Source organism: Aptenodytes patagonicus, chromosome 8 (assembly GCF_965638725.1).
Source record: "Aptenodytes patagonicus chromosome 8, bAptPat1.pri.cur, whole genome shotgun sequence".
Taxonomy (NCBI): domain Eukaryota; kingdom Metazoa; phylum Chordata; class Aves; order Sphenisciformes; family Spheniscidae; genus Aptenodytes; species Aptenodytes patagonicus.
The window spans coordinates 25,164,675-25,191,005 of NC_134956.1; the positions used below are offsets into that span (position 1 = coordinate 25,164,675).

Sequence of the window (26,331 nt, forward strand, 5' to 3'; positions counted from 1 at the left end):
CAAGCGCTAAAGTTACTGAAACCTTGGCCTTGTATCTTGGCTCTGGAGCCAGGGTATTGCATTGCCCTACATTGCCTTTGGCACATTATTTGAAACAGATACTCCATCAGATGCGTGGGTTCACACCTGCTTTGGACTCAGCTGTGATGAAGCATCTCTCAGTGATTCCCCTGTCTACATGGAGCCTTCAAAAGCCATCAGCTCGGAGGGAGAATTTATTAGAAGAGCTGTTAATAATTAAATGCTGCACAATAATATTTCCAGCATAGGGTTCATCAAGAACATCCTGCTCACATGGCAGCGTTGAACAGTAATTAATGGCCACCAGTCACCAGGCAGCATATATTACTGTACAGATTACAACAGCATCCAATTACTTCTTCATTGCCAAGCAAAAGCAGGTGCTCAGACAAACTCGACAACAGACATTGTCCTCTGTGCAAACCAGAGGTGCTGGAAGAGGAAGCCCCGCCACCTTCTCTGTCCCTCCAGCCCTGCCTCCCCCGTGCTGGTGCTGCTGAGCTCCACTTGCCTTCAGGAGTCCTCCGCTGGCAGTGCCCAGGAACACAACGGTGTAGTTATTGACGCTGGCCACCGCCACCGCGGTCAGGCCGCTGTAGGTGAACACGGGGGTCGCTGTGACGGGGTTCACGATGGCCAGCGGGTGCTGAAGGTGCGCTGCTCCACAGTCCAGCTGCTCCGGCTGCAGCTGCGGAGAGACACGCACATCAATGGGCTGCAGCAAACACCAGCAGGTCCCCCCCCGCCATCACCGCCTCAGGCTCAGTGTGGACAAACTGCTGACGGCCCTGCTGCACCCAGGGGAAGCTCCTCACTACCAAGTCATGGAATAGGAAAATGTAACTGGTTAATACGGGAGCAAAGAGCTGTAATAGAGCTGCCTTTCTGCTTGCCAGATCTACCCTCAGAACCAAATCCAAACCAGGCTTCGCTGGAGGTGAGCTGCCAGAGGCGCTCTGCCCTTGCCCATGCTACGAGCAGGATCAGGGCAGCACCAGGACTGCTGCTGGAGCCATCCAGGTGCAGGGCACCCCAGGAGGGCATCCTCCAGCCAAAGGCCCATTTACTGTAGCAGCACCCTCATCTCAGCACAAAAGTCGGGTGCAACAGTAAAAGCGGACAAGGGGGCTCCTTGCCCCCCTCTCCCACCGAAGCAGTCAGAGGTCTCTTCTCCGGCACAGTGCTGGAAGCCCCTCGCCAGTGGGTGCTGCTGTGAGGTTTCTCAGCCCGCCGGAGATAAGCCATCCCCAGCGGCCGCCTGCCCTCACAGAGGCAGCTGCTCTGCCCACAGAGGGCTCGCCCCGTGCGTGGCCCCAGCGCTGCGATGGGTCCCCCTTCCCGCTTGTCAGTGCTCGGGATCAGCACTCGGGAGTGCACGGAGCCACGCTCAGCAGGGGTGGCTGCAAGCCCAGCAGCCACCTCTGGCTCCTTCTCTCTCAAACAAAAGTTGAAGCAAAAAGTTTCTCCAATAAAAGAACTCAAAATATTATTTCCCTGCAAGTAAATGAGGAAGTGAGTGAGAACAGGGCCAAGGGAGCGGGGGAAAAAAAGCTTGCTGAAGACTCTCAGGACTATAAATCCTGGCTCTGATCTTGCTGCTACTGCAGTCAACAGCAAAATTTCCACTAGTCTTCCACTGGGACGGGACGGGATGGAGGAGCTGCTGAGTGGGAGGAGGCACCACACTGTGGGACACGGAGGGAAGAGCAGCGGCTGCAAAAGTCTGCCCAGAAATGATGGAGCCACTGACCCCATCCAGCCTCAACCCACAGCCACTCACTGTGCCCCGGGGAACAAGTACAGCTGTGCCCTGTGCCCAATACCACAGGATGTTCATTATTTGCCTCTGGCTTCTGCATTCAAGCTGTTCCTCAAAGCTCTGGGGGAGCAGGAACTGCCTTTGTTACAGAAAAGTTAAATTCAGGACAGCAAGACTGCAGGCGCTGCAGCTCGAGCAGGCACCTGGCTCCGCGGCGGTGAGCAGCACTGCTGGGGCTGGCCCCGGTGGACGAGCTGCCCCGCATGAGGGCTGGCCACTGGGGCACGAGGCTGGAATCAAGGCTCCCATGTCAATTCTCTACCAGGTGCCAAGGGGCAAAGGCAGAGGACAATTGTTAAGGACTCCTCACCTGTGAGCCTTGTCTGTGAGCAGGCATTTGGCTCATTGGGCCCAAAGCAAGACAACAGCTTTACTATCCTGTGCTAAATTAATTAGCACAGTTGCTGCATGACAGCAGCATTTGAAAATGGGACTGATGCTTCATGTTCCTCCTACCCTGCCAAGATGCACCCAAGATTTATGACCACTCTCACCCTGAATCCTCTGAGACTCTCCTTATAATTTCTGCTCAGACAACGTGGATGGATTCAACAACGTCTGAATATCACAACAGCCTCGCTGCCAACAATTCACCTGCTGTCACTCCTACAGCAGCTTTTATGAAGTGCTATGGTGCAGCCGAAGCCGTTCAAATGATGGGCATGTTTCAAGGGCCATTACCACATCATCTACAGTGTCATTTCAGGCTCATCTTAAGAGAAGCTGCAATTGCGCTGTCACCCTTCCTGGGTGCCGGCATGCAGCTGCAGGGCTGACGTGCTGACAACTGCGGGTATTTGCAGGCTGCCTGAAAGCACACCAAATTAAGGCCCTGATTGTGGCAAGTGCTTATACAAAACTCTAGACAAGAGACCGCTGGCGGACTGCAACCCACACCCCTAAAACTAAGCACATTTTACACTTTACTGAACTCCACCATAATGTGGATACCCCTTCCAAAATAATCGTCAGGAGCGCTAATTTAAGCAGAACAAATGCAGGGATTTGAGGCTGTATCTGTTAAGAAACTGGACCACATGCTTCCACCAGGCAGGAGAAGTCAACAACCAGCCTGTTTAGCATATTCCTTCCTCCCTGGGCTGAGTGCACCAGGGCCTGTATTTTAATTCCCTTACTATCGTTATTATTTCATTAATGGAACCAGACTAAATCTTCAGCTCTCCCCTCTCTTCAGGCCGTTTAAGAGATTAGGCAAATCTTCACGCTTTGCGGCGAGTGTGTGAGAACCAAGCAGGACCACCCCTCCACTCCAGCCTTGTGCCCGGACCCCGGTTTGGGGTGCACCTCCTGCCTTGTGCCTGTCTCCTCTCCCAGCCGTGACCACACGTCTTGGGTTGGTGCCACATTACAGCAACACATCCCTGGAAAAAAATGGGGAAGAAACTTGCTAAAACTCAAAACATATACGAAGCAACTGGGCTGTGTCTCCGGGAGCGAGGGATGGTGTCCCCCCTGCCAGACCACGGCAGGGCTGGTGACCTCTCTGCAGGGGCTGGGGCCGGGGCCTGTCCATGGGGGGGCAGTCGGCAGGCCGTGGCACTGCCCCCTCCTCCTCTTCGCATGGGAGAAGACAGCAGCAAACCCCACCGGGTTGGGTGTCAACTGTAGGTGCCAGCCAGCTCTCCGTCTTTTGTAGCAGCTGGTCGGCAAACAGCACTGGCTTCCCCAGTACCTGGTGCCATCACAAACCCGCAGTATCCTCTGTGCAATGGCACACAGAGCAGACAATTCACCTGTTCTGCAAAACGGCTCATCCCCCCCTGCCTGGAGGGAGCATGCTGCCGCAGACGTGTCCAGGGCTCATTTCCCTGCTGCTGGACCAGTGCAAGCATGCTGCTGCAAACGGCAGACTGGGTCCTCTCCACAAAACCATCCTGACCTCGGTCCCCTGCGCGCCAGCAGACACCAGACCCTGCATCCGCTGCTGCTGCCAGTCGCGTCAGATGTGAAGCAACAAAGACTGATTTGAAAAACTTCCCCTGCTAAATAGAGTGCCAACCAGGAGGCAACATGTTCGGAGCTGCAGCTCGGGTCGCATGAGACTGAGACGAAAGGATCAAGTGTTGTGGATGCAAGTGACTTTGCTAAATGCATTTTGTAGTTTTATGGTATTTTGTTCTATTAAAAAATAAAATCGCAGCCCAAATTCTTACGTGTGTATGTTTCCCCCTGTAACTGGGCAACACAACTTTTTTATACCATACAGAGGATACAGCAAGCCATTCGTGTTTCTGATTTAATGGTCCCTTCCATTCACAGCCAGACCTTTAGAAATGCACTTGGGTTTATTTGTCTTGGGGATGATTATCTCTAGCCCTTCTTCATTACTCTTTACCAATATTAACCACCTAAAGCTCACAAGGCTCCTTCCAGCTGGGAAACTGAGGCACAGAGGCACCTCAGGCTGCCTGGGAGCCCAAGGGATGCTCAGCACCTCGTCTCCGCAGCAGCTGCCCAGGGAGCTGGTACTGGCGTTTGTCTGCCGGCAGCTTCACCACTTCCCAGCCCGAGGGACGCAGCCCTTTCTTCTCACAGGTGGCCAAAATCACGGGAAGCTCCTTATCTGCTGCGCCTGCCTGTGTATAAATCACGCATTTCAGACCTAATATCACTGCAAAGTGTTTTCCACAGTAAACAGGATGGAACTATTCTAACACAGACCAAGCTTTATTTTGGCCACATACATCCTTCCTCTGAAACACCTTTCTTTAAACGACATCAGCTCTTCCGACGGATGGGCAGGAGGAAACATATGGTGTTTCCCTCTCTCGGGTCTCAGGGTGGGGTGACACACTGTGCTGCTGTCTGTAAACCACAGCACCAAGGGGACATCTTAACTCTGCCACGTTATGGTAAACAGGATACGGCTAAGTCACATCCTTCTGCAGGCACCAGGCAATCACGGCAGCTTGGGAAACTGCACTTCAAGGTTGTGCTAAAAGGCTTTCTCCATGCGGAAAATGGGTTAAATCTTGCTCCATCTTAAATCAAACTGCCCTACCCTGAAGTGGAGAAAGCATAAACGTTAAGTTTTCTTCCAAAACCAATCTCTTTCTATCATCTGCATCTTAAAACAACCCTGTGGGCATTTACTGTATTGCCACTATTTTTTTGCTAGACATCCTGGATACTCAGTAACTCATGGAAATACAGGGTGGGTCTAGATTCGGATCCTTCTGCACCCAAAACATTTGACTCTGCCACTTTGACCCCAACAAAGAGCCACCTTGGGTGCAAGCTGGAGACAACCCACAACCGGCACCGGCCGAGCAGCGTTGCTGCCCACGCACTTGCAAGGAGGGTGTACTTGGTATTTTTGCAAAATTTCACAAGTGATGCAAATTAATTCAAACCAAGGAGCCACATCCAAAAGGAGGGTTAGTCAGATTAACCCCCGAGTGTGATCGCAAAACCAAAGCGGGACAGAGATAAAAGATTTCCAGCCACATCAGAGCTCAAGAGTTCAGCTATTTTCATGGTGCGAGTTCAGTTTTTTATCACAGGCCTAAAAGGAGCAGAAAAAGCAATTTCCCAGTATTTCCATTACAGCCCCCCAGCCCTGGGCGCTGCGCCCCAGAGGCAGGCGCGCAGGATGTCCCTTCGGGAAGGAAGTCTGCTGGAAACAGAAGGAGGAAGAGGAGTGGTGAGGCAGCACTCAGGAAAAACATGAAACGTACTGATTTCTGCATCCTGTGTTTGTGACCTTAAAAATAGTTCTTAAGCAAAGATGGAGTTTATTTCTGAATCAAAAGCAGGCTGCAGTTCAGAAAAAAGCCCTGCAGCTTTTGCTTTCAGCAAGGCTTTTCTGACTCTACTACAGTGGGTCTGAAAGCTTCGCAGAGCACCCGTAAGTGGAAAGGGAGTCTGGCCCCTTTCATGCATCGTATCAGAGCGGATTAAAGTGTTGGCTTCTAGCATGCCTGGAGTCCTGGGAAAATGACACAGCCAGCATCCAATAATCCGCTCCAAACTTGTTGATTTGTGGGACTTAGCCATCATCTTCATAGGCTCAAAATTTGGCAGTTGCTCCCACACAACTGACATTTTCAGGCCATTAAAGTCTGTGATAAAAGGGCTCTAGTCTTATCTCTTGCCTTCCTTAACATAAACCATTAGGCTTTTATTAACATTTAGGTATGACTCAGGGAAATCTCTGATTGCAGAGAGAATATTCAAAATAATTCGGACACTGTTTGAAGACAATAGCAGGACATGGACTCAAAGCTGAACAGTACAGAGAGGCTAAAAAACAACATGGAAATACTGCACAGACACCATAGGAAAATGGGCAGAGCAAGAGATGGTGGCAAACCGGCCTGACTGCATTACGAAAACAGAAAGTACAAGCCCCACTCTGTGTCGGGCAGAGCTCAGACTGGCCACGAAACCCCTCCCAGGCAGAGCCCATTCATCCCGGAGTCCCCCCCACCCCACTCCCCCCTCCCCGTGCTGCCAGCAGTTTGTACACACAATCAGGCGTTTATCTGCTGGAGTGTCGCGCAACCAGAGCTGTCAAAAACAGGCTTTTTGGGATGCTTGGAGGAAAATGTCATCCTCAGAAGAGGACTCTACTGTTAAGGCACTTGAGACGTAAGCGGTCTCTAATTGTAGTGCTGCCGCAAGGGCAGGCATTATCACGGAGCTCCTCTAAATTCCCATATTTTTTAGGCAATGGGAGGCAAATCAACGTGCACGCTTGGCCAGTCGAGGCACTCGGGCTGAGAACCTCTGATAAAATGAATCTTGCTGAATTTTTCTCGAGAATCATCCACACTAAGCAATCAGCACACCCCCAGCACAGCAGACATCCTTAAAAAAGGCTTAAAATAAGATTTGCACCCTGGTTTCACTGGTTACTTAGACCACAAGTTTCTTGAGCGAAGAAGCAGTGGTTTTGCTGTGTTTTGCATGTTTGCACAGTGCCAGGCCTGGCCCACGGTGCTCTGCGAGCCACCAGCGTGACACCAGTAACGGGCTGTCCAAACACCCATCTGTCCGCTCTCAGTGGCAACGCGGACCATGTCCCACCTGCGGAGAGCTACAGCCGTGGCTCCACCACGCCAGTGGCTTTTCCAGCCCAACAGCATCTGGACACGGCGGGGGTCAGAGTCCCAGGGGGTAAATCAGCACCACCTGACCGATGCCAGGAGGCCCGTCAGCATCCACAGGACCTACTCAGATGCTCTCCTGAGCGTGCGTGATTGCTGCTCGGCAGCAGCCCTCTCCTGCAAACTTCCGTGTTGGTTCATGCCCTGGGAAACCACAATGATCCACATGCAGCCCCGTGTGCCTCACCCCCACATGGGATGACTATCGCCTCCATCCCTGGATTGGGAAAGTTAGTATCTTGCTGAAGAGGAGTAATTGCTAATGAAAAACTAGCAGCAGATTCCCTCTGTCAAACCCCCCTGAATCACTGCTCCCTGGCCAAACGCGCATCCACCGCACCACAGTCAGCAGCACCAGCAGCAGAGCCGCATCGGCCGCGCGGAGAGAAAAATGACCATGTCAGTGCACCCGCTCCTCCCTCCACCACTGACAAATGTCACCCCCATGCCGAAAAGTGTTCCTTTGGCTTCTGCAGAGCTCCTGATGCCTGGCAGTTTTTCAGCCTCTTATCTTCATTTTTATTTTACAGGAAAGCTTCCCCCCCCATCTTAGAAAACTCATTCTTCCCTCTCCCTACTCTCGACTCCAGCCCTTTTCTTTCCTGCCAGCTCCTGACATTCACTCTTGGCAGCTTCACATGGGACATTCACCTGATTAAAGCGAGTGAGGAATTCAGGCTTGTGTCCCTCACATGAAGTGAGCAGAGCAAACCAGGAGTGAAGCCCAGCAAGCACAGGACCGATGTGGGTTGGGAATGGCTGTTGGGAAAGGCAGGGCACAGCAAGCACTCTGCAGACAAGTGGTTCTCCTGGGACTTTTCATCGCCTTAGACCTGTTCCACGCTGCACAAGAATTACTCAGGAATCTGCACAATCAGAGGCACGAGATGCCCAGCAGCCCTGGGTGCCCGTGCCACTTGTCCTGCCCTTCACCAATTTCTGAGTTTTTGGCAACGGTCGAGGTGCTCGCCCATTACAAGGTGATGGGCTCGCATGCCTGAAGCCGGGCTCAGGGCCAGAGCTGACCCAACTGACTGAGCCCACCAGCCCCCTGAAAGCAAAGGAGAAACTGTTTTCAGTGAGTCTGCAAAGATACAGATTTCCAGCCAGTCCAAGGCCAAGCCTGGGTCAGGCCAAACTGCTGCATCTAAGCGGCAGCAGCCACGTTCACCTCTGCTGCAGCCGCAGACCTCAAACCACCAGAGGTGAGGTGGTTTGAAATGCCGGAAGATGCTCTCAGCACCACATCTCATCTCCGAGGGCAAAACCCAAGCTCTGGCTGCTGTTCAGCAGCGGCAGCCCTGGGCAGACCTCACGTATGCCTGCTTGGCTGCTGCCTGCAAGAACCCATCTCGGAAGGAAGACGCAGTTGAAAGACTGGAACAGGACTAGGGAATAGCCAGGCTGTAGGCGAAGCCAGTCGGTCTGTGATGGTGAGGCCAAAGCCCAACAACGGCTTGAACAAACACAGGCTTCCTGCAGCCATCCATCTTCCACTGTGTCACTTCAGGTGCAAGAGGAAAGGGCAGGAGGTTTCTATAACCGGAGCCTTCCTTGGGGTGTTAGGGAGGATGTAAGAGCTCTGAGTCATTCCAGCCTCAGCTCCAGCAGTGGCACTGAAGCTGGATGCCTGCAGCTAGACAGTGTGATTACCCCTTCAGTCTCCTCTGCCACCTCCTCCTGCAGAAACTGGCCGGACTTGTGGCCATCCATCGCTCCACAAGCCCCAACCCCATTGTGCTGACCCTGAGGCTGAACTAATGGCCTCAAGTTGTGCCAGGGGAGGTTTAGATTGGATGTGAGGAAAAATTTCTTTACTGAAAGAGTGGTTAAACATTGGAACAGGCTGCCCAGGGAAGTGGTTGAGTCCCCATCCCTGGAGGTATTTAAAAGACGTGTAGATGCAGCGCTTAGGGACATGGTTTAGTGGACATGGTGGTGTTGGGTTGACGGTTGGAGTCGATGATCTTAGAGGTCTTTTCCAACCTTAATGATTCTATAATTCTATGATTCTACTGGTAAAGAAAGCTGAGGGCAATGTTGACAGGAGACTGGCAGGACCTGCTCTGCACAGACCTCCCCCAAAACACCTTCCCTCTGGCCCAGGCAGCCCTGGCACAGGTCCCCCTTCCTTGCTCCGCACAAGCCGGGGGTCTGGCAAGCCCCAGCACTTCACCCTGCAGAGAGCTGAAGCAGCACGTGCGACTGCACGGGGAACTGCTCAAAGCGGAGAAATACAAAAAAGTAGCAGTCTTTTAACTGAAATTGCACATCCTTCATGCTGCCAGGAAGACTGGTCAAGCTTATTATGTTAGCCTTCATCCTGCATTAAATACAATACTTCAGATTATACAATCTAATCCCCCAGGAATGGGCAGGCAGAGGGATTAACAAACAACAGGCTCCAAAGGGGTTGTCATAGTCAAAATAGCATGCATTTAAGCAGCGAGAGTTTGTATGTCCTTTAAATTCACGCCCGTTGGAAACGCGCTCTGCGTTTCTCCTTTGCCCCGCTCCCCAGGGACAAGGAGCAGAGCGGATCAGCCAAGTGCACCTTGTCCCAAGGACACTCGCGCTGCTCTGAAAGCCAAACTAACGCATCCCCCTCGAAACTGTTTGGAGTGAGACGCCTGATTTATTCAGGCTGTATTTTCTTAGCTGCTCTTTCCTTGGGAGAGCCCTCCCTTCCACCACTCAAGCTGTGTTTCTCATTTATATTGAGCTTTGGCTTCAGTAACCAATCTCAAACTATTCAAACTCCTTCCCACAGGGAGGAGTCCTGGGTGAACTGTGAGTTTGGCTCCTCAATCTTCAGGGGTTATTTTTTTATTATTGCTACTACTAACACTTGGCACTTTACATGCTCAAAGTGCTCTGAAGGCATATCTGTGCAATTCTGGGCTGAAAAAAGCATCCATTAAAGTAACAACTTCTTCCCTAACACAAAGGGTCTTTTGCATGTGTCAGTTCAAAACTGCTTCATTTAGCAATAGTTTATAGTAAATGTTTTCCTGTATTTTCCTCATTAGTTCTGCCAAATCAATTAAGCTCTGAGATAATGAGCAGAACTCTACTCTTCTTTTACGCATCCTCAGTAAAACCTGCCTCTGAACGGCAGTGCTGCCCCACGCCACCGTGGCGTCCTCCGTGGGTACCACCGCGCGCATCGCCTGCTCAGCAACCTTGGCACCAGCATCCAGAAACAAAACAACGCCACTTGCTTCCAGCACCCAGCCCGCTGTGGTAGTTTGGCATGGAAAGGTTAAAAAAAGCCTTTTTGGTCATTAACCGAGTACTCCAAATGTGGAAGCGACCAAGGCATAAAGACGTGGTCTAAGGGAGATGTGCTGCTTCCCCAGCTCACAGGCATACCCTTCCTCCACCCTAACACACAAGATAGAGACCTCTGCCCTCATTTTTGGGACTGAGAAAATCCAAGTAAACAGGTTAAATGGATGGTTATGGAAAGTGCGAAGAATGAAGGTGTGAGCGCAGGCTCCTCCAACCTGCGGCCAGCCCTTGGACTCGCACACATAGTCTCCTCTTGCAGGCAGCACCTGTACGAAGCAAAAGACATTCTCCAGGCATCTCTCTGAAAGCACTGTGCTTGTTGACTTGCCAGTATCGCACCTCTACAGCTTCTTCTTTGGCGGTCCTCCCTCCCCACCCCGCCCTCCCAATTAGGAAATTAGGATCAGCAGAATAATTTCAAAATTTGTTAAAAATCAGTGGTCCTACTGGATTCAGCAACTGAGCACCTCTCTTATTTGGTCAAAGTATGGAAGGCTTTCCTTTTCTCTACCATTTTATATTTTTCTCTACCTGTCTTCAAGATTTGTAGAAACTGATGTTTCCAAAGCTGTTTAGAAAGATCAGCTGTGCTTTGCAGCTTGCTGTGGTACCAAATCTCAGCAAAAAATGACACTACGGTTAGGTGATCCCAGGGACATAACATTGCAACCCCAGCTCCTCCCCAAAGCTTGAAACCTTTCTTCAGCAGCTTATTTGACAGTGGCCAAGTAGCCTTTCTGTGTTCAGGGAGCCCCAGTACGTCGAGGTGGCCAGCACGGCAGCCGAGTGCTCCCCTGGCAGGGGGAATCCCAGGAGGGATGCACGGAACTTCCACCCATCCCAGCCTTCTGCCATGTGGCTCAACCCAGGGACACGCGCAATTCAAACCAAACAAAAAAGAGTGAGGAGGAAAACATCTGTATCAGTTGCTCTCCAGATGCGGATGTCTGTCCCCTCAAGCAGAGATTTAGCCACAATTTCCTTCCCATTTAATGACCTGCCACACTGATTGCTGAAAGCCCGACCTGAGCCCACTGCCTGCGTGAGCCGGTTCCCAGACCGGGGTGGTGGTCCACTGCTCCCCGAGGAACCCCACGCAACAGCACACCATTACTGGTGCCTCTGTACCACTTGCAGTTAACATCTTGATCTACAAGATATACTGAAGGATGACAGGGACTGACGAGTCAAACAACTTTGGAAACTGCTATTTTATATTACATTAAAAAAACCCTCATCTTTCACATCTCCCCTTCTTCAACGAGTGCTATCATTATACTGTAAACTTTTCCCAACTCCTCCTAAAAAGATTGCTCCACACACAGCCATTTTCTAAAACATTCCAGGTTTTCAATGGCCCCTTTTAATTAGGTGATCCACCAGAGATGGCTTTTGGCCGCTAGCAGCTCACAACCCGTTGAAAGTTGGCAGCGGTCAGCAGACAGTGGGATGAAAATCTAATAGCCGAAGGGTTTTTGCTCCAGAAGGGAGCAGTACGAAGCAGCATAATACTTTAAACAGAGATGAGACAGAAACAGGAAGACAAGTTCCAAATTTCCTTCAAATAATAGAAGTACGTGTTTGCAAATCCAGACTTTCAGGCGATTTTGTTTCTGGGTTAGAATTGAAAGATTTGTATTCCAGTGCTACTTGCAACGCATAAGCTGCAGAAATCTTGTCAGAGCAATGACCCTCCAATGGATCAGGCCCAAAAAATGGGCAGCCTTGTTCCAGCAGCTGATCCCATCTGGCCAGACTGCTGCTGCCCAACATCAGCTGCCTCCCACTGCCTGCGCTGCTGGCGCAACAGCCAGCACAGATTTGGTGGCTGCAGGTGCAAACGCAAGCCTGCAGCTTCGCTGAGGCCTGAGACTTCAATTGGGGTTTGTGCCCTGGACTCGAGCAGCCCCACCATGAGCCCCAAGCTCCCTCGGTGTCCCGCAGCTCCTGCGGCCGCCGCTCACCCGTGTGGTGGCACCCTCAGGAGCATGGCAGCAAACCCGGGGACTGCGACTCTGGCCATGCTGCCTTCTGAGGAGGGCACAGCAGAATGAGACCCCCAGTGTGGAAAAAAGCCTGAATATCCAAGTTAACCCCTATCCCGTTGCCCACCTGAGAAACACCCCAAGCCAATGCGCCTCTTGTCCCACCCCTGGCCTGCAAGGCTGTGCTTATCCGCAGGTCCCTTCCTCCAAAAAACAATGCATCCTGAACTGGAGAGGAAGGCACTGGGGCTGGCAATAGCAGATCAGCTCTGCTCAGACCACAGGCCATCACTGCTGCATCCCTGCTGCTGCAGGACGCCGCGGCCCCTGTGCTCCCGGTCCCTGGGGACATCCTGGTCCCAACCCCCAGCACAGATCTGTGTGAGGAACCAGTGTACGCTCCCCACACTGGACAAGCCCTGCTGACACTCAGCGGGTAATGAGGCGAAATCACCACAGGCTTTGATATCAGCCCTGCTCATCAGCGCACCACATCTATCAGGGGCTCATCCAGGCTCTGTTTGATATGGGCCTTCTCCGGAGCGAGCCATCCCACGCCCCCGCCAGCCTCGCTCCGCTGGAGCGGTGGCTGCCAGCAGAACTGCTGTCCAGATGTTAGAAATTAGTACTGCTCCCTCTGCTCAAAAATGTCAATAAATTCTACTGGTCTCTCAAAGTGGGAGATTGCCATAGACAGTCTGCCACCTCCTCCACTTGCTGCAAGGTGTTAGATCCCAACTTGAAAAGAAAACAAGAACTTGCAATAATTTAACCAACCCAACAAAAACCAAAACCAAAACAGAAAAAAAAAAGCAAAGCAAAGCAGATCTCTCCTGCAGATGCAGTGGTCAGCTCACCCCCCCACTCCACGCTGTGCCCCTGGGTGCGTGTGCTGGGGACAGTGACACAGCAGCACTCCAGCACTTGGGACCTCAGTTCAAATCCTGACACTGCCACCCATCTGATCAACGACAAGGCATCGATCAGGCTGTCTCTTACCACCTACTTTCCCCCATGAAAAGAGGGCAATAACGCTCCCCCAGCCCAGACTGGTGCACTACCAAGGGTTCACAACAACAAATGGATCTGCAAGTGCACGGGGCTGCAGCAACACCGCAGGCGCAGCCCTGTTGCTCCTTGCACAAGGGGCACAGCACAGGCAGCAATGCCTCCAGGCGTCACCACGTGCCCCTGACCATGGAGCCGTTTCTTCTTCCTGGTCAAGAACACTGACCCCCATCCATCACCTCCTCGGTGCAAACGAGCTGTCACACGCCTGTGCACACAGTCCCTGCAGCTGGGGAGACCCCGGCTGCAACGGGCGACCCCTTGCACGTGCCACGCACGAGCCTGAGCCGGGAGGCACAGCCGCACTGCTGTAGGTAGCTTGTGGTGGCACTCAGGTGGTTATAATTGATTGTTTCCAACTGCTGCTGGTTCAGGCTTGCCCCATGTTTGCATTAAATTACCACAGTCAGGGGCTCAGACCTATTATGTTTCCAACAACTTGCTGGAAGAGGTCATCAGACCAGAATATCACAACGGTGCAGTTGCCTATGAGTTTAAATAGATGCCTACTGGGTTTTTCAAGGCGTAGTGAGGTGTTCTTACAGCATCTTCAGGCACCCGTCCACATCTCTAGGTGCCTTATTCACCTCTCCAGGTGCCCTCAGCCCCACCAATCTTCTCTCTGAATCACTATAAAATAGACTTTGAAAAATCAGAAAAGAGATGGCAAATCCCTTCATTTCCACCCACCAAGACCCCGCAGCCAAGCTAGCACACATCGGGGTTCCCAGGGAGCAGGTTTGTGTTCACATGTGGGAGCCAAACGCCCGTCCTGGAAAACGTCTGGGGCTACACAAATAAAAGTGGTTGAAAACCCCCAATGAAGGGACTGCTGCCGAGATACGATCACCACCTCCATACGATCGTATGAGCACCTCACAGAGTCCTCCAGTGTCCTCCTGGCCGTGATGTACCTCCACGTGCAACACTGGACTTGGCCAAAATGATCCTTTTTCTGTTTTCCACCTAAACCATTCTTTAGTTACAGGAGATTTGATGAGCTCAATGGATCAAAATTAATCTGAATTTCTAGCTAACGAGAATAACAAGGTCTGTGCAGCCAGTTGTGGTTACAGCTCTCCAGAAACCCAAGGGGGCAGCTCTGATCCCCCGCTGCAAAAGGACCCGGCGCCCGCCTCGCCAGGCCAGCCAGCCAGCACCAGCCAGCACCACAGGCCCAAGGCTCCAGGAGCAGGAGGGCGCTTTGCCACAGCCAGAAGCCATTTTCTCTTCTCTCACCTAAAGCAGCACAACTTCTGGTTTCCAGGCGCAGAAACTTCTGCCACTTCGACCGAATTTCCCTTTGCAATTTGGGATCTGTTTGAGCTTGAGATGCAAAGCAGAGGCGAGCCCCAGGGCCCCCGGGAGGTGCGTTCCCACCACCCACATTCGGCTTGGGGGCACCAAGCCGTTCCCTGAGAGACTCCCCTGCGTAGCACAAAGTGCCGGGGCCGCGGTGGCCCTTGGCAGCGGGAAAGCCCCTGGGCGCAGGCAGCCCACGGAGCTGAGCCTGCCTTCCCAGGAAGGGCGAGATTCACATGGCTCCTGCTCTCTGCTCCCAGCTGCCTGCGTGTGCCTTGACTGCAGGCAGAAGGTCGTATTTCCACATAAATTCCCAAGGAAACATACCCAACAGTTGGCCACGACTCGCTAATACCAGGTGAGAGACAGAGCAGGTACACAGTACTTGGGTCCAAGTCCAAAGCCTTGCAAAGCCCAGCAAAGCTCAGGCTGTGGCTTGAACCTCTCATCTGGGGCATCCCAGGTCCTGCCTGGGGCATCCCAGGTCCCTCCTGCTGTGGGCAGACCAGCCCCTCACCGCCCAGCCCTTGGACGGCAGCTTGGAGGGACACCGACTTCCCACTGCTTGTAAAACAACATCCAGAAGCAAAACGGATTATGGCGATACAACAGTGTGGTGCAGCTTTGCAGTAACGGGGCATTTGCACCTTCAGGTGCATGCTAGCAATTCCAAACACAACACATTCTGCGAAAAGCAAAAATTGTCTGCCACAAGAACTCCTGCCTCATTTTTAATGTACAAATTAAGTGTAAATTCCCAGTTTCCTTTCTGTGGCTAATCCTCCGGATTTATTTGAGTAGATGTAAGGTTAGAGCACATTCATTTTCATGTTTGGAATTTCTAAATTAGTATAAACCAGCACTTCAAAGTAACTCAGCTCCTATAAAACCCAATCCCACGGAGATGCCACAGTGTATTTGGACAGTAACTAGATGCTTTGTCATATTCCCACGTGTATATGACTTTTTTTCTTTGGGAACATTTTCTGACTGGTTTCAAACCACATTTCTATGCCTAGGCTTACATATATGCTGAGACTGTTTATACAGTCTACCCAAGGAGTTCGTTTTATTTAACAACCCGTTATAGTAAAGCTCACTGGTGGGTATCTCATCATTACACCACAAAACACTGTGCTCAATGAGCATGCAGGATCTGACACAAAGCCACAAGAGCCATAAACTTGAGAATTAATGCTGAAACGCATAATTATCCCAGGCCGCCGTGCCTATGTTTTTCAGCACAGGAAACAAACTGGATTTTCAGCCTTTTTTGAGTTGCAGACCCCAAAACATTTCCCATGAGAGATGCAGATCCCTGGCTAGCAAATCTAGATCTAATGAATACAAGTCTGCTTTCCCTAGTTACCTCCCCAGGAGTTTTTAGAAGGAGAGCGTGGGGCTTACCGCGAAAACTTCAGAAGACGAGAACAGGAGTCCGGCATAGCTGGGAGCGTGGGATGGGGTTACCAGCTCAGCTTTTCCTCAAGCGTGCTTGTTCGTCGCACAGTGTGTTTTATTTTGTGTTAAACTCGTACCCCCACGTCAGCCAATGTTTGGACACCCAGAGTGGGAAGATTTGTAGAGATGCCTGGAAATCCACATTCGCTTGCCCTTCTGCTGCAGCCACGGCCGGGAGAGCGGGGCTGGGACTACCAGCAGCCATCCTCATTTCCCTGGCCAAAAAGGCAGCTGCCAGTTGGAGCAGCACAAAGGTACCCGGTCTGTCCCCCTGCCCCAAACGCCAGCCCAAGAGACAGGGCAGTGGCAAGAGCATGCCATGGGGGCTTCTCTCCACTGTGACGTGGCGGTGATGCAGCATGGCCGCCCGCACCACAGGAATGGCCATAACTTTATTTTCAGTGGCGCCGAGGGGGACGGTGCTGGGACACCCCACACAGCCGCTCCTCTTGGGCCATTGGGAAGCTGGGGATGGGGTCTCGTCTGGTCTGCTTTCACAAGGGCTCTGGCATACCGCAGCTGCGCCTCGTTCCAGCCACACAGCCGGCATGACCTTCAAACCTACTAGGCCATGGTCCTGCTGGGGCAGAATAGTTCAAATACGAAGTAAACCCACTCGGCGTCCTCGGACTTTGATAAGCTCTGTCAGCACATTGCTGCAAATGACGTTAAGGACAGTCTGCTACAGAGAGCTCATACTCCTTTTCTCTCCTGGCGGCTCTGGTTCAAATTCCACCCAGGCTTCGAGCGGGCAAAACGCAGCAGTGACTCCATGCGAGTATTTCAATTTAACTGCATGCGTTACAAAGACAGCCTGGTATTTGACACAAAATTCATTATAAAAAGCTATTTCTGTTCAGAGAAAGCAATCCTAGCGCTCACCCACTCACTCTCAGTATAAGAACCCAATCAAACTAAATCCTTCCCTAATACATCCTCCTTCCCCTAAGCTGCCGCTGAGAATTCACCTCCTCGGTAAGTGACTTTTTCAGCAGCACTCATTGAGAACAACCGACCAGCCTCCACTTCTGACCCAGACCGTCCTCCTCTGCACGTTTTCTCCATGTCTCACAAAGCCATTAAGCATGTGCTTAATTGCAAGTTAGTGCTTCCATCAAAGCGATGGGCCCATTCCCAGGCCAAGCTGGTGACTCCCCTTGCCCAGCAGTGGGAACGCAGGCTAACCGGCCACCCGGGCTCCCCCACTAGCCAGCAGAGACATGCTGTCCCCAGGTCCACTTGCCCCACCCGCCCTCCAAAGCCTCCTGCGTGGCCAGTCCCACGTGGTCACAGTGGGAGCTGAACAAGCGGCTGCCACCACACTGACCGCAACTGCTCGAGAGCGCTCCCCTGCATGGGGACGAAGCCCCTCCGTTCAGTGCCGGCCTCCCGTTGGACCTCTTGTCACGATGCTGAGGGGTAATGAGCCTGGCCCCTCATCGGGCAGCGCTGCCGCAGCGGTGCCACAGGGACAGCCGGGGGTGGCCGGCACACCAAGGGGCCACTGACAAAACCCATCACTGGCAGCCGAGTGCTGCAGCTCCCTGGCTGAGTCACAGCCGAGTGCTGCAGGAGAGGAGCATTCAATTAGACAGAAGAGCACACAAGGGGGCAATGATTTTCCTTTCACACTGCATTACAGCTAACAGCCCATGCTCCGTATTTGTAACAACTGACTACTTCAGCCGAACGCACACTCGGAATGAATCAGGCCATCATTACATTTTTATTTTTTCTTCCAGAAGGAGCTTAAAACCCAACCACCTAGTCCACAGGAAGAACTAATGATGAACCACGATTTTGATAATACTGGAGCACCTATCACTGACGCATAGGCAAAAGAAAACCTGGAAACCCACTAACGGGTGGAGAAGTGGAGCTCATCATGGGAAGGCAGCTAGATGCTGATCTGCTCTGCCGAACCAGCTGCTGCTTTAATACATTTTCCTGCTGCGTTCCCAGGGCTGGGACACAAAATGTATTACAGCATTTCATTGTCTTGAAGGTGGAAATTGATGTTAGGTTTTTGCAGCACAAAGAAACACAGTATTACAACTCTTCTCTTGACACTGCCACTCTGGGACTTGAAAATGAAAACAGCTTGTTAACTTGTTGGCAATTCTAATGATTAAGTAAAAGGCAAAAAAAAATGAAAGGCTCTCCTTCTGACTGGTAGGAAGGCTTCCCAGCAGGCTTGGTCAGCGGTTTTAGAGGAATACACTTCAAATATATGGGAAGTGTAGAAATATTAGGCATGAACAAATATTAATGGTATGCTTCATTTGTATCCTGCTGTACTTGACATCAAAGGATCTCAAAGCAGCTTTACAAATGTAATCTTATGCTACACGTGAGTTAGGTTTCTGAATAACAGTAATAAATACAAGAGTATGCAGCAAATCAGCAAACTGAGGCACCTAGGGTTAAATGACTGGTTCAAGGACAACGACACAGCAGCAGTGGCAGTCGGGACTAGAACCCAGTTTTCCCCGTCCACCCTATATAACCACCAACCATACCACTGTCACCATGTAAACAAATTTTCTCGCAGCCTGATCTCGCCACAACGGTAAACATGGAGGGTTTCTACTGACTTCTGTAGGATTGGAGAGACTCAGTGATTTCTAGCTTGCTCCTCTGAAGCTCACGTCCCTTATTGCTTACCCCTTCAAGAACACTGCCATCCTTCACAGACTGCCTTTGTGGCATCAACGGACCACGTACTCCTAGTCACCTTCCTCGCCTACCCAGAGAGAAGGACTGCTACCAGGAGCACGCTTTACAGCAGAACAGCATTACGGGCCAGACCCAAAGACGGAGTGAAATCTCATTTCTGCGCTGAGTCTCCCTCGAGTCACTGGGGAATTAGCTGTCTAAATACCTTCCTGGATATAGCACTTCGTATTTTAAATGTTAATAGACCGGTGTTAGTCATGATTATTTTCCCTACTGAACAAAAGTTAGAAAAAACAGCATCTTCCCAACAGTCCTGGGGCACTGAGGAAGCTCAAGGGAAGCGGGTGTCTTTCTGACATTGACTTCCAGTTACAACTAGGCTGTTAACTCTCTAAGCACCCTCCAGAAGTCTCAGCCACAATGCCTCCTCTTGACCCACGTGGTAGAGACAGTTCAATCCTGTGAGGGGCTGAGGGGCTGATCGGCAGGGATGCTGAGCTTCAACCACAGCCAACAAGAACTGCGGGTGCTTTCTCATCCTGTAAATAGGATTCCTGACTCCCAGTGACTCCTCTAAGAGCCGTGACCATGCCAAGGCTTCAGGACTGGGCTCCCAGTGTTTAACGCACTGAGTCTTTGTGGAATTAACTCAAAAGCCAGGACAACTACCAGATTTCCTGGCTGTCAGGCAGCTTGTACTTTGCCACCAGGGAAAAACTATTCAACTTTGCTAGAGTAGGTCTATGAACCAGTGCATTAAGACTACATATTTTAACACAGCATGGAGACGCCACACTAAACACTTCGGTTACCATGGGAAACCTTTCTCTCTTTGCCACTGGCATTGCACAGGGAAGCCCAAGCCCAAACGCTCTATCTTGCCTTTGAAATCAAACAGATGTTTTTACGATCTTTGATGGAGTTGAGTTATGCATCCTTCCCAGAGGAAGGGAAAAATGCAGTGTTAAAGCAGCCCTTTTTTCTTTCTTTCTTTTTTTTCCCAAGCATCGCATATCTTTAGTGAAAGGGAAAATAGGCGTCTTTATCTGGCGTTAACATTTACGGCCACTTGGTAACAAATTGTGACAATAGCAAACTTTTACCCTGAACGCAACGAAACAAGGCGGCCTGTGTGTGCGTGCCCCCTGGCAGGGCTGTCCGGCCGCGGCCGCGGGAGGGGACGTGGGAAGGGATCGGCTGGGCTGGCGATGCTCGCCGCCCTCCCGGCTGCGCAAGGGCACTCACCGGGGAGCGGGGACAGCGCGCCCGTGAGTCACCGCGGCTCACCGGGGACAGGGGCGTGGGAATAACGGCGTCCCCTGACAGACGGGGGGGTCTCCCCCGCAACGCGCACACAGACACACACACGTTCTCTGTTCGGCACGACCCCCCCGCACGCTTGGCTGCAGGGGGAAGCAGCCGGGACCCAACTGGCTTTGACGGCGTGACCCAGTGCGACACGGCTCCCGCGCGAGCGAGGACCGGCGCGGGGCACCGAGAGAGCGGAGGGGGAGCGCGGGGCGAGCGGGGCGCGGGGAGAGCGGGGAGAGCGGGGAGCCTCCGGCCGCGGGACGCGCTCCCGCCCGGGGAGGCGGCACGGCAGCAGCGACGGGACGGGGCCGCTGCTGCCCGACGGCCACCGGCTCCCCGCGCCCTTCCCGTCCCGGGACGCCCCGTCCCCGCTCCCCAACCCGCCCCGCCCGGGCGCCGGCAGGTGCCCGCTGCCCGCCCGTACCTGTATGTTCCTCTTCTCGCAGGCCGGGCCGGTGCCCTGCACCACGCTGTCCAGCACGGTGACCATGCCGGCGCCCGGGCTGACGAAGCAGGAGTTGCGGGCAGCCCGGATCGTCTCCTCGATCTCGGCGAAGCGGAAGACGCAGAGGGCGGACTGCGGCCGCCCCCCTCCGCCGCCGCCGCCGGCCCCGGCCCGCTCGAAGACGCCGAAGAGCAGCTCCTCGGCGGGCGGCGGGCCCGGGGCGGGGGCCGAGGGGCTGCGCCAGGCCGCCCGCGCCGGGAAGACGGAGACGAGGCGGGTGAAGGCGTCGGCGGCGCCGCCGCAGCGCAGCCCCAGCTGGATGTAAGACTCGGTCAGCTTCTTGGTCTCGCCGCTGCCGTTGAGGGTGGCCTCGGCCGCCTCGCCCAGGCAGATGCGGGCAAGCAGGCTGTGCGAGGGGCTCTCCTTGTCGCCCGCGTTGGCCTCGCTGTTGAGCGCCAGGTAGGCGTAGGGGCGGCGGGCGGGCGGCGCGGCGCCGCGCTGCAGGAAGGCGCGGACGAAGCTGAGCTTGTGCCGCGCCTTGGCGCCCTGCTTGATCTTGAAGATGTTGTCGTCGGAGGGGTTGATGTCGAAGGTGAAGAGCTTGGCCAGGTCGCCGCGGGCGTTGAGGGCGCGGATGGCGATCTCGGGCGTGTTCTCGAAGCGGTGGTCCTCCAGGCTGCGGTTGCGGGGGAAGAAGGGGCTGCCGAAGCCGGTGTAGGTGGCGGCCACCAGCAGCCGCGCCCCGCCGCCGCCGCCGCGGCGCAGCACCAGTCCCACGGTGGAGGCGTTGGGGTGGTTGGCCGCCACGTTCAGCATGCTGGGGAAGACGGTGACCGGGTCGCTGCCGCCCGGCGGGAAGCGCACGGCCACCGCCGAGATGTTGGCCATGCTGCGCAGCTGGCAGAGGCCCTGGTAGATGGAGCCGCAGACGACGAGGACGCCCTGCTCGGGGTCGGGCTGCAGGATCTTGTTGTAGTTGTTGGTGAGCACCCTGGGGTGCTCGCAGGAGGCCTGCGGCAGCTGCGGCGCGTGGCAGAGCGGGCTGTCCAGCACCGGCCCCACCGCCGCCTCCGCCTCCAGCGCCAGCTCGCCCCCCGACAGCTGGAAGAGGCGGTTGACGGCCGCCAGGTAGACGCGGGAGCCGGGGCCGTCCAGGGCGAAGTTGTTGGTAGGGGTGGGCGAGAGGAACTTGCGCTGCACCTCCAGGCCGGCGGCGCGGCCGGGCAGCAGCGGCGGCAGCAGCAGCAGCAGCAGCAGCAGCGGCGGCAGCAGCGCGGGGGGCCGCGGCTCAGCGCCCGCCGCCGCCGGAGCCGGAGCCGGAGCCATCCCGCCGCCCGCGCCGCCGCGCCGCAGAGTGCATGAGCCCGCCGCCGAGCGGCAGGAGGGGCCGGGCCGCGGGACCGCTTCCTGCGGAGGCAGCGCGCCCGCCGCCGAGCGACGCCCGCGGGAAGTGGCGGCCGCGGCGGGTGCGCGGCGCTGCGCGGCTGGGGGCGGCGGGGCGCGCTCACGGCCGCGCCTCCCTCCCTCCGCCCGCCCCCGCCCCCGCCCTCTCGGCGTTACTCACTGGGTCCCGGTGCGGGCCCGTCATGTGAGTGTGATGAAGTTACCGGCGTTCCCCCGCGCCGCCGGCCGGCCGCGCACCGGGCGGGACGGCGGCCCCCCCCGGCTCGGGAGCGGCGCCTCCGCTGCCGACAGCGCGCCTCCTCCGGGCTTTCCGCCCTTCTCTCCGCCGTCTCCTTCACGTTTTCGAGCAGAACGGGCCGGGGGGTGGTGGGCGGGGGAAGAAGCACTTTTCCCAGCCGCGGAGCAAGCACGGCGAGCCGGAATAGAGATTCCCCCGCAGCCCCCCGCCAGCCGGGCTCGGGGCAGGGACGCGAGGAAGCGGCGGTCGGGCTGGCCGACCCCAGGACAGGCAGCGCCTGGAGTGGACAAATACGACAAGAACGTAAGGGGAGGGGGTCCCCCGGGTGTCCCCCCACCTCCCCCGCAGCACGGAAGCAGCCGCGCCGGGGGCTGGCGGGCCCGTCCCGTCCGGGCGGCCGCGCTCGCTGCGGGCTGCGCGCTTGGGGGGAGCGGGGGGGTTGGGGCTCTCAGCGCGGCCCCGGGACGCTGCCCGCCACGGCCACGGCCTCGGGTCGCCCCCCGGCCCCGCTGCCGCCCGCCCGGCGGGACGTCTCCCCGGGGAACCGGGCGGGGGGCGAAGCGCGGGCTGCCGCCGGGCTCCACCCCCAGAGGAGCTTTGCCCGCACGCCTTGCCAAAAGCCGAGTTCAAAATAGGACTGTGCATCTCCTCTGCCCTCCAACGGGCTCTTTTTTAACTGTGAAAAAAAAAAAGACACAGAGAAAGAAGTGATGATATTCCCAAATTCCACCCGCTGGAATCCACAGCAGGGGGAGCAGCCTCGAGGTAGTGCAGCCTCTGATCCACCCTCCCTTATTGGCGTGGGAGCGCTCTACCTGCATGGGTGAAGGTGTCAGTTCACATCCACTGCAGTTCTTCATCGTCTGCGGGCATCTGAACTTACCCCCTCGTCGTGGAGGGTAATGCACTCCGAGACCAAGGAGTGCTACCGGGCGAGGCTCTACAGAGAAAGTCAGGATCTGTCCTGGGACGGGAGACTGTCTGGGGCCACACTCTGCAGCAGATGCTTTGTTTGCCCATGTAGCTTATGTCCCTGCCATCTAAGTGAAAGAGCCCTGAGTGGTTGCCCAGACCAGCACTCGCCTCCTGCCGCACCATCACAACACGGGGCACAGCCGTAGACTCAGAGTGCACCCAGGAGGGACCTGGCTCCTTGGGCAGCACATCCAGGTCCTCATGCAAAAGGAGGCACGGGTGGGCTCCAGCGCACAGCAGATACCCTGGTCATGGTGCTTGCAGCACTGTGTGGATGCTTCAAGCCGAAGCGACAGCAGAGCTGACAGCCAAGTGGAGCGGTTATAGGATGTGGGCACAGCATCCTTGTCTCAAGCCTGAGCTTCCACTAAGAGCAGAAACCTAGCTGGAGCACCCACACGGTGGAGAAAAGCAAAGGGGAAGCTTGTAGGCTTGGTACAGCAGTACATCAGTACAGTGACACAGGTCCCCTTGTAAGGGTTGAGCCTGGAGGCACCTTGCCATCGACAAATAGCCAGCAGCATTTAAAGCAAGGGTGGGAAATCGAGGCTGGTATTTGGTCAAAACCGCCTGGAAGTGCTCCGCAGGCAAGCCCTGGAAAGCTGTCCTCCCCCTCCCTGTCCCCAAGCATTGCCGCACTGCCCTGCCTGTTCTTGTGGCACATGTCTTCGTTTATACAAAATATGTTAGCGAGGCTGATGAGGATTCGGCACGACTTCTTTTCTGGAGAGAAAAATCCTCTGTTGTTGTCTAATCTCATTTCTACACCTGCCAATTTCCCTCACCCCCTTCCTGTCCTCCTCGCCCTCTTCAGAGCACTAATTAATACATAACGGCCTTGGCCATGCCACGTCCACCGAAAATGTGCATTGAATTAAATGCTGTGCTTTCATGCTATCTAACTCATTGTCTCTGCTAATCATATCCTTAATTAATAGAGGTATTAGCTGTTTTTAAATGTGGGACTCCCAGTTGTTGGTTTTTTTTTTTTAAATTACAAGTTAGCAAGTTTTAAATGTGATCATGTCTTTAATTGCATAGAAATAAACCCCCATGATCCCAAACCCTTAATCTGCCTATTTTAGGATTTCTTATGGCTGCTTATCCTGATAGTAGAGCATCTTCCATGTGAAATCAGCTTTTTAAGGCATATCGAATTAGGTTCCAGATTACAGTCAGTTAAAAAAAAAATTAGGCCAAAGAACATAGAAAAATGTGTGACTTACCCAAAGGTATCCACCACTAGCTTTGTCAGAAAAAATCCACCAGGAGCTCTGACTCCCATTTCCTATGCCGAGCAGTTATCTACACCGATACAATTAAAGCCAAAATATTGGTGGTATTGAAGGATTATTTGACAAAGATTTTATTGTTGTTGTTGTTGTTGTTAGGAAACAATCCTCTGGTAAGATGCTTTGAGGGGAATATTTTCCAGAAATTATTTCCCACCCCTATTATCTGGGCTGTTAGAAGCTCCAGTGAGTATTTCAGGGTAATGCTCCTAATGGAGTAGTAGAGGTTTTTAAACCTCTCATACACAGATCTCACCATTATTTTTTGTTCAGGAAGAAAAACAAGGTCAAAATTAAACCACATGCCTCTTGCTGTAGACCATCACCCCCCTGCCAAAGTCCCTTCCTGTTTGACTCCTGCACAGGTTTAAAGATAACAGCCTTTCAGACATCTCTGTAGGGGAGAGGGGCTGTGTGCACAAGAACTCAAAAACACTTTAATTATTAATAAATATATTTACACGAGAACAGTTTCCCTTTAGGGGAAACATGAGTTACTCATGCAATTACTCAGGTTATATTGACTCAACACTGTCAAAAAACAGGATCTAATCATGTTAATACAGGGAGTATAAACATCTATTTATTTAGCGGGCTTTATCTGCAAGGTAACCATAAAGCGCTCTGCAGATTTGGGAAGAAAGTTTGCCCTCGCATGCCAGAGATGGCCAGGTTTGACTCAGCAGCTCTCAGCGAACACTGGCAGCTGGCAGCAGGGCAGAGGTGAGGCGCTGCCTGTGGGATGGGCATGCGGGACCACTGCTGCCTTGATGCCCGTCGGCGGGGACCCCCTGGGGACTGCCTGCGCGCAGAGGCACGGAGGACTGGCTCAGGAGCTGGCACCTGGGAGAAGAGCAATGCACTTCGTGTCCTTGCTTGTGATACTGAGCACATCGGGAAGGTTTGACTGGGCGGCATGGGCCGGCACGTGGAGCGGCCACCTCTCCTCTGCCCTGCATGGCCCTGCTGCAGAGACGAGCCCTGGGGAGCCAGCCACTGCAGAGGGGCTGCTTGGCGCCCCAGCAGAGGAAAAGCCAACACACAGCCTCAGCCACCCAGGAGCTGCCCCAGCTGCCGCTGCGCAGCAGGTCAGAAGGTCCCTCTGCTCCTACCCAGGCAGCCAGTCCTCTTTTTTTTTTTTTTCATCTCCTTCACTCTTTGCCTCTAAGTGTGCTATTTGGGTCATTTTTCTATATGATTGCAGCGCAGGTTGGCAGGAGACCATAAGGTGCATTCACAAACGCTTAGCAGACACGTGTTTTGAATCCTTCTGGCTGCTCGCTTTCCCTCTCAGAAACCTATAGTGATAGAAAATGGCCATTGAATAGCTGTACTGGATCAGAGCAAGGGTCCAACTCATGCCTTCCCCATCCTGAGAGAGGCCGCTAGCAGTTTTCTGAGAGAAGAGGGTAAGAGGTAGGTGAGAGCGGAGCAGTCCCACTTGGTCTCCACCAGCCCAGCCCAGAGCCGGACAGGACAGGGCTCTCTCTGGGAGCTGAGGAGGCGCTGAGAAGCACTTAGACACAGAGAAATCATTGCCTGAACAAGAGCTGTTCCCTGATCACCACACTCATCTGATGCTCTCCAGTCCTGCCTGCCACCCTGCCTTTGTCCAGTCAGTTGTTAGTGCCTTGTGTCATCAGGCTAGATGCATCAGCAAAGTGCTCGCTAAGGCACTTCAGGGCACTCAGAAATAATAGAGGGCTTGGAAATAGACTGATTAGCAATCCTCGGTATATTTTTGGATGAGCGTGGACCGAGTCCCTGTTTTATTGTTATTAACCTGTATTGCAGGCACTGCTCATGGAGAAGGAGGCCAGATTGTCATTACTGTTATTACTAATGATTTAGCACACTGCGAGTCTGCTAGGTGCTTAGCAGAAAGATTAAGGCAAGGTCCCTTCCCGTCTGTCC

At 53.8% G+C, this 26,331-nt stretch overlaps 1 protein-coding gene across 1 annotated transcript in view; it reads right to left on the reverse strand.

Annotated features, from left to right (window-relative positions):
- PLXND1 (plexin D1) overlaps nt 1-21,834 on the reverse strand; it is an 86,059-nt gene extending 64,225 nt beyond the window's left edge. Inside the window, exons 1-2 of the mRNA XM_076346745.1 lie at nt 20,488-21,834; nt 533-709 (exon numbers count right to left, since the gene is read on the reverse strand). Coding sequence (XP_076202860.1) covers nt 533-709; nt 20,488-21,834 — 1,524 coding nt within the window. The remainder of the gene's footprint in view (nt 1-532; nt 710-20,487) is intronic.
- Between the last annotated feature and the right edge of the window lie 4,497 nt (nt 21,835-26,331).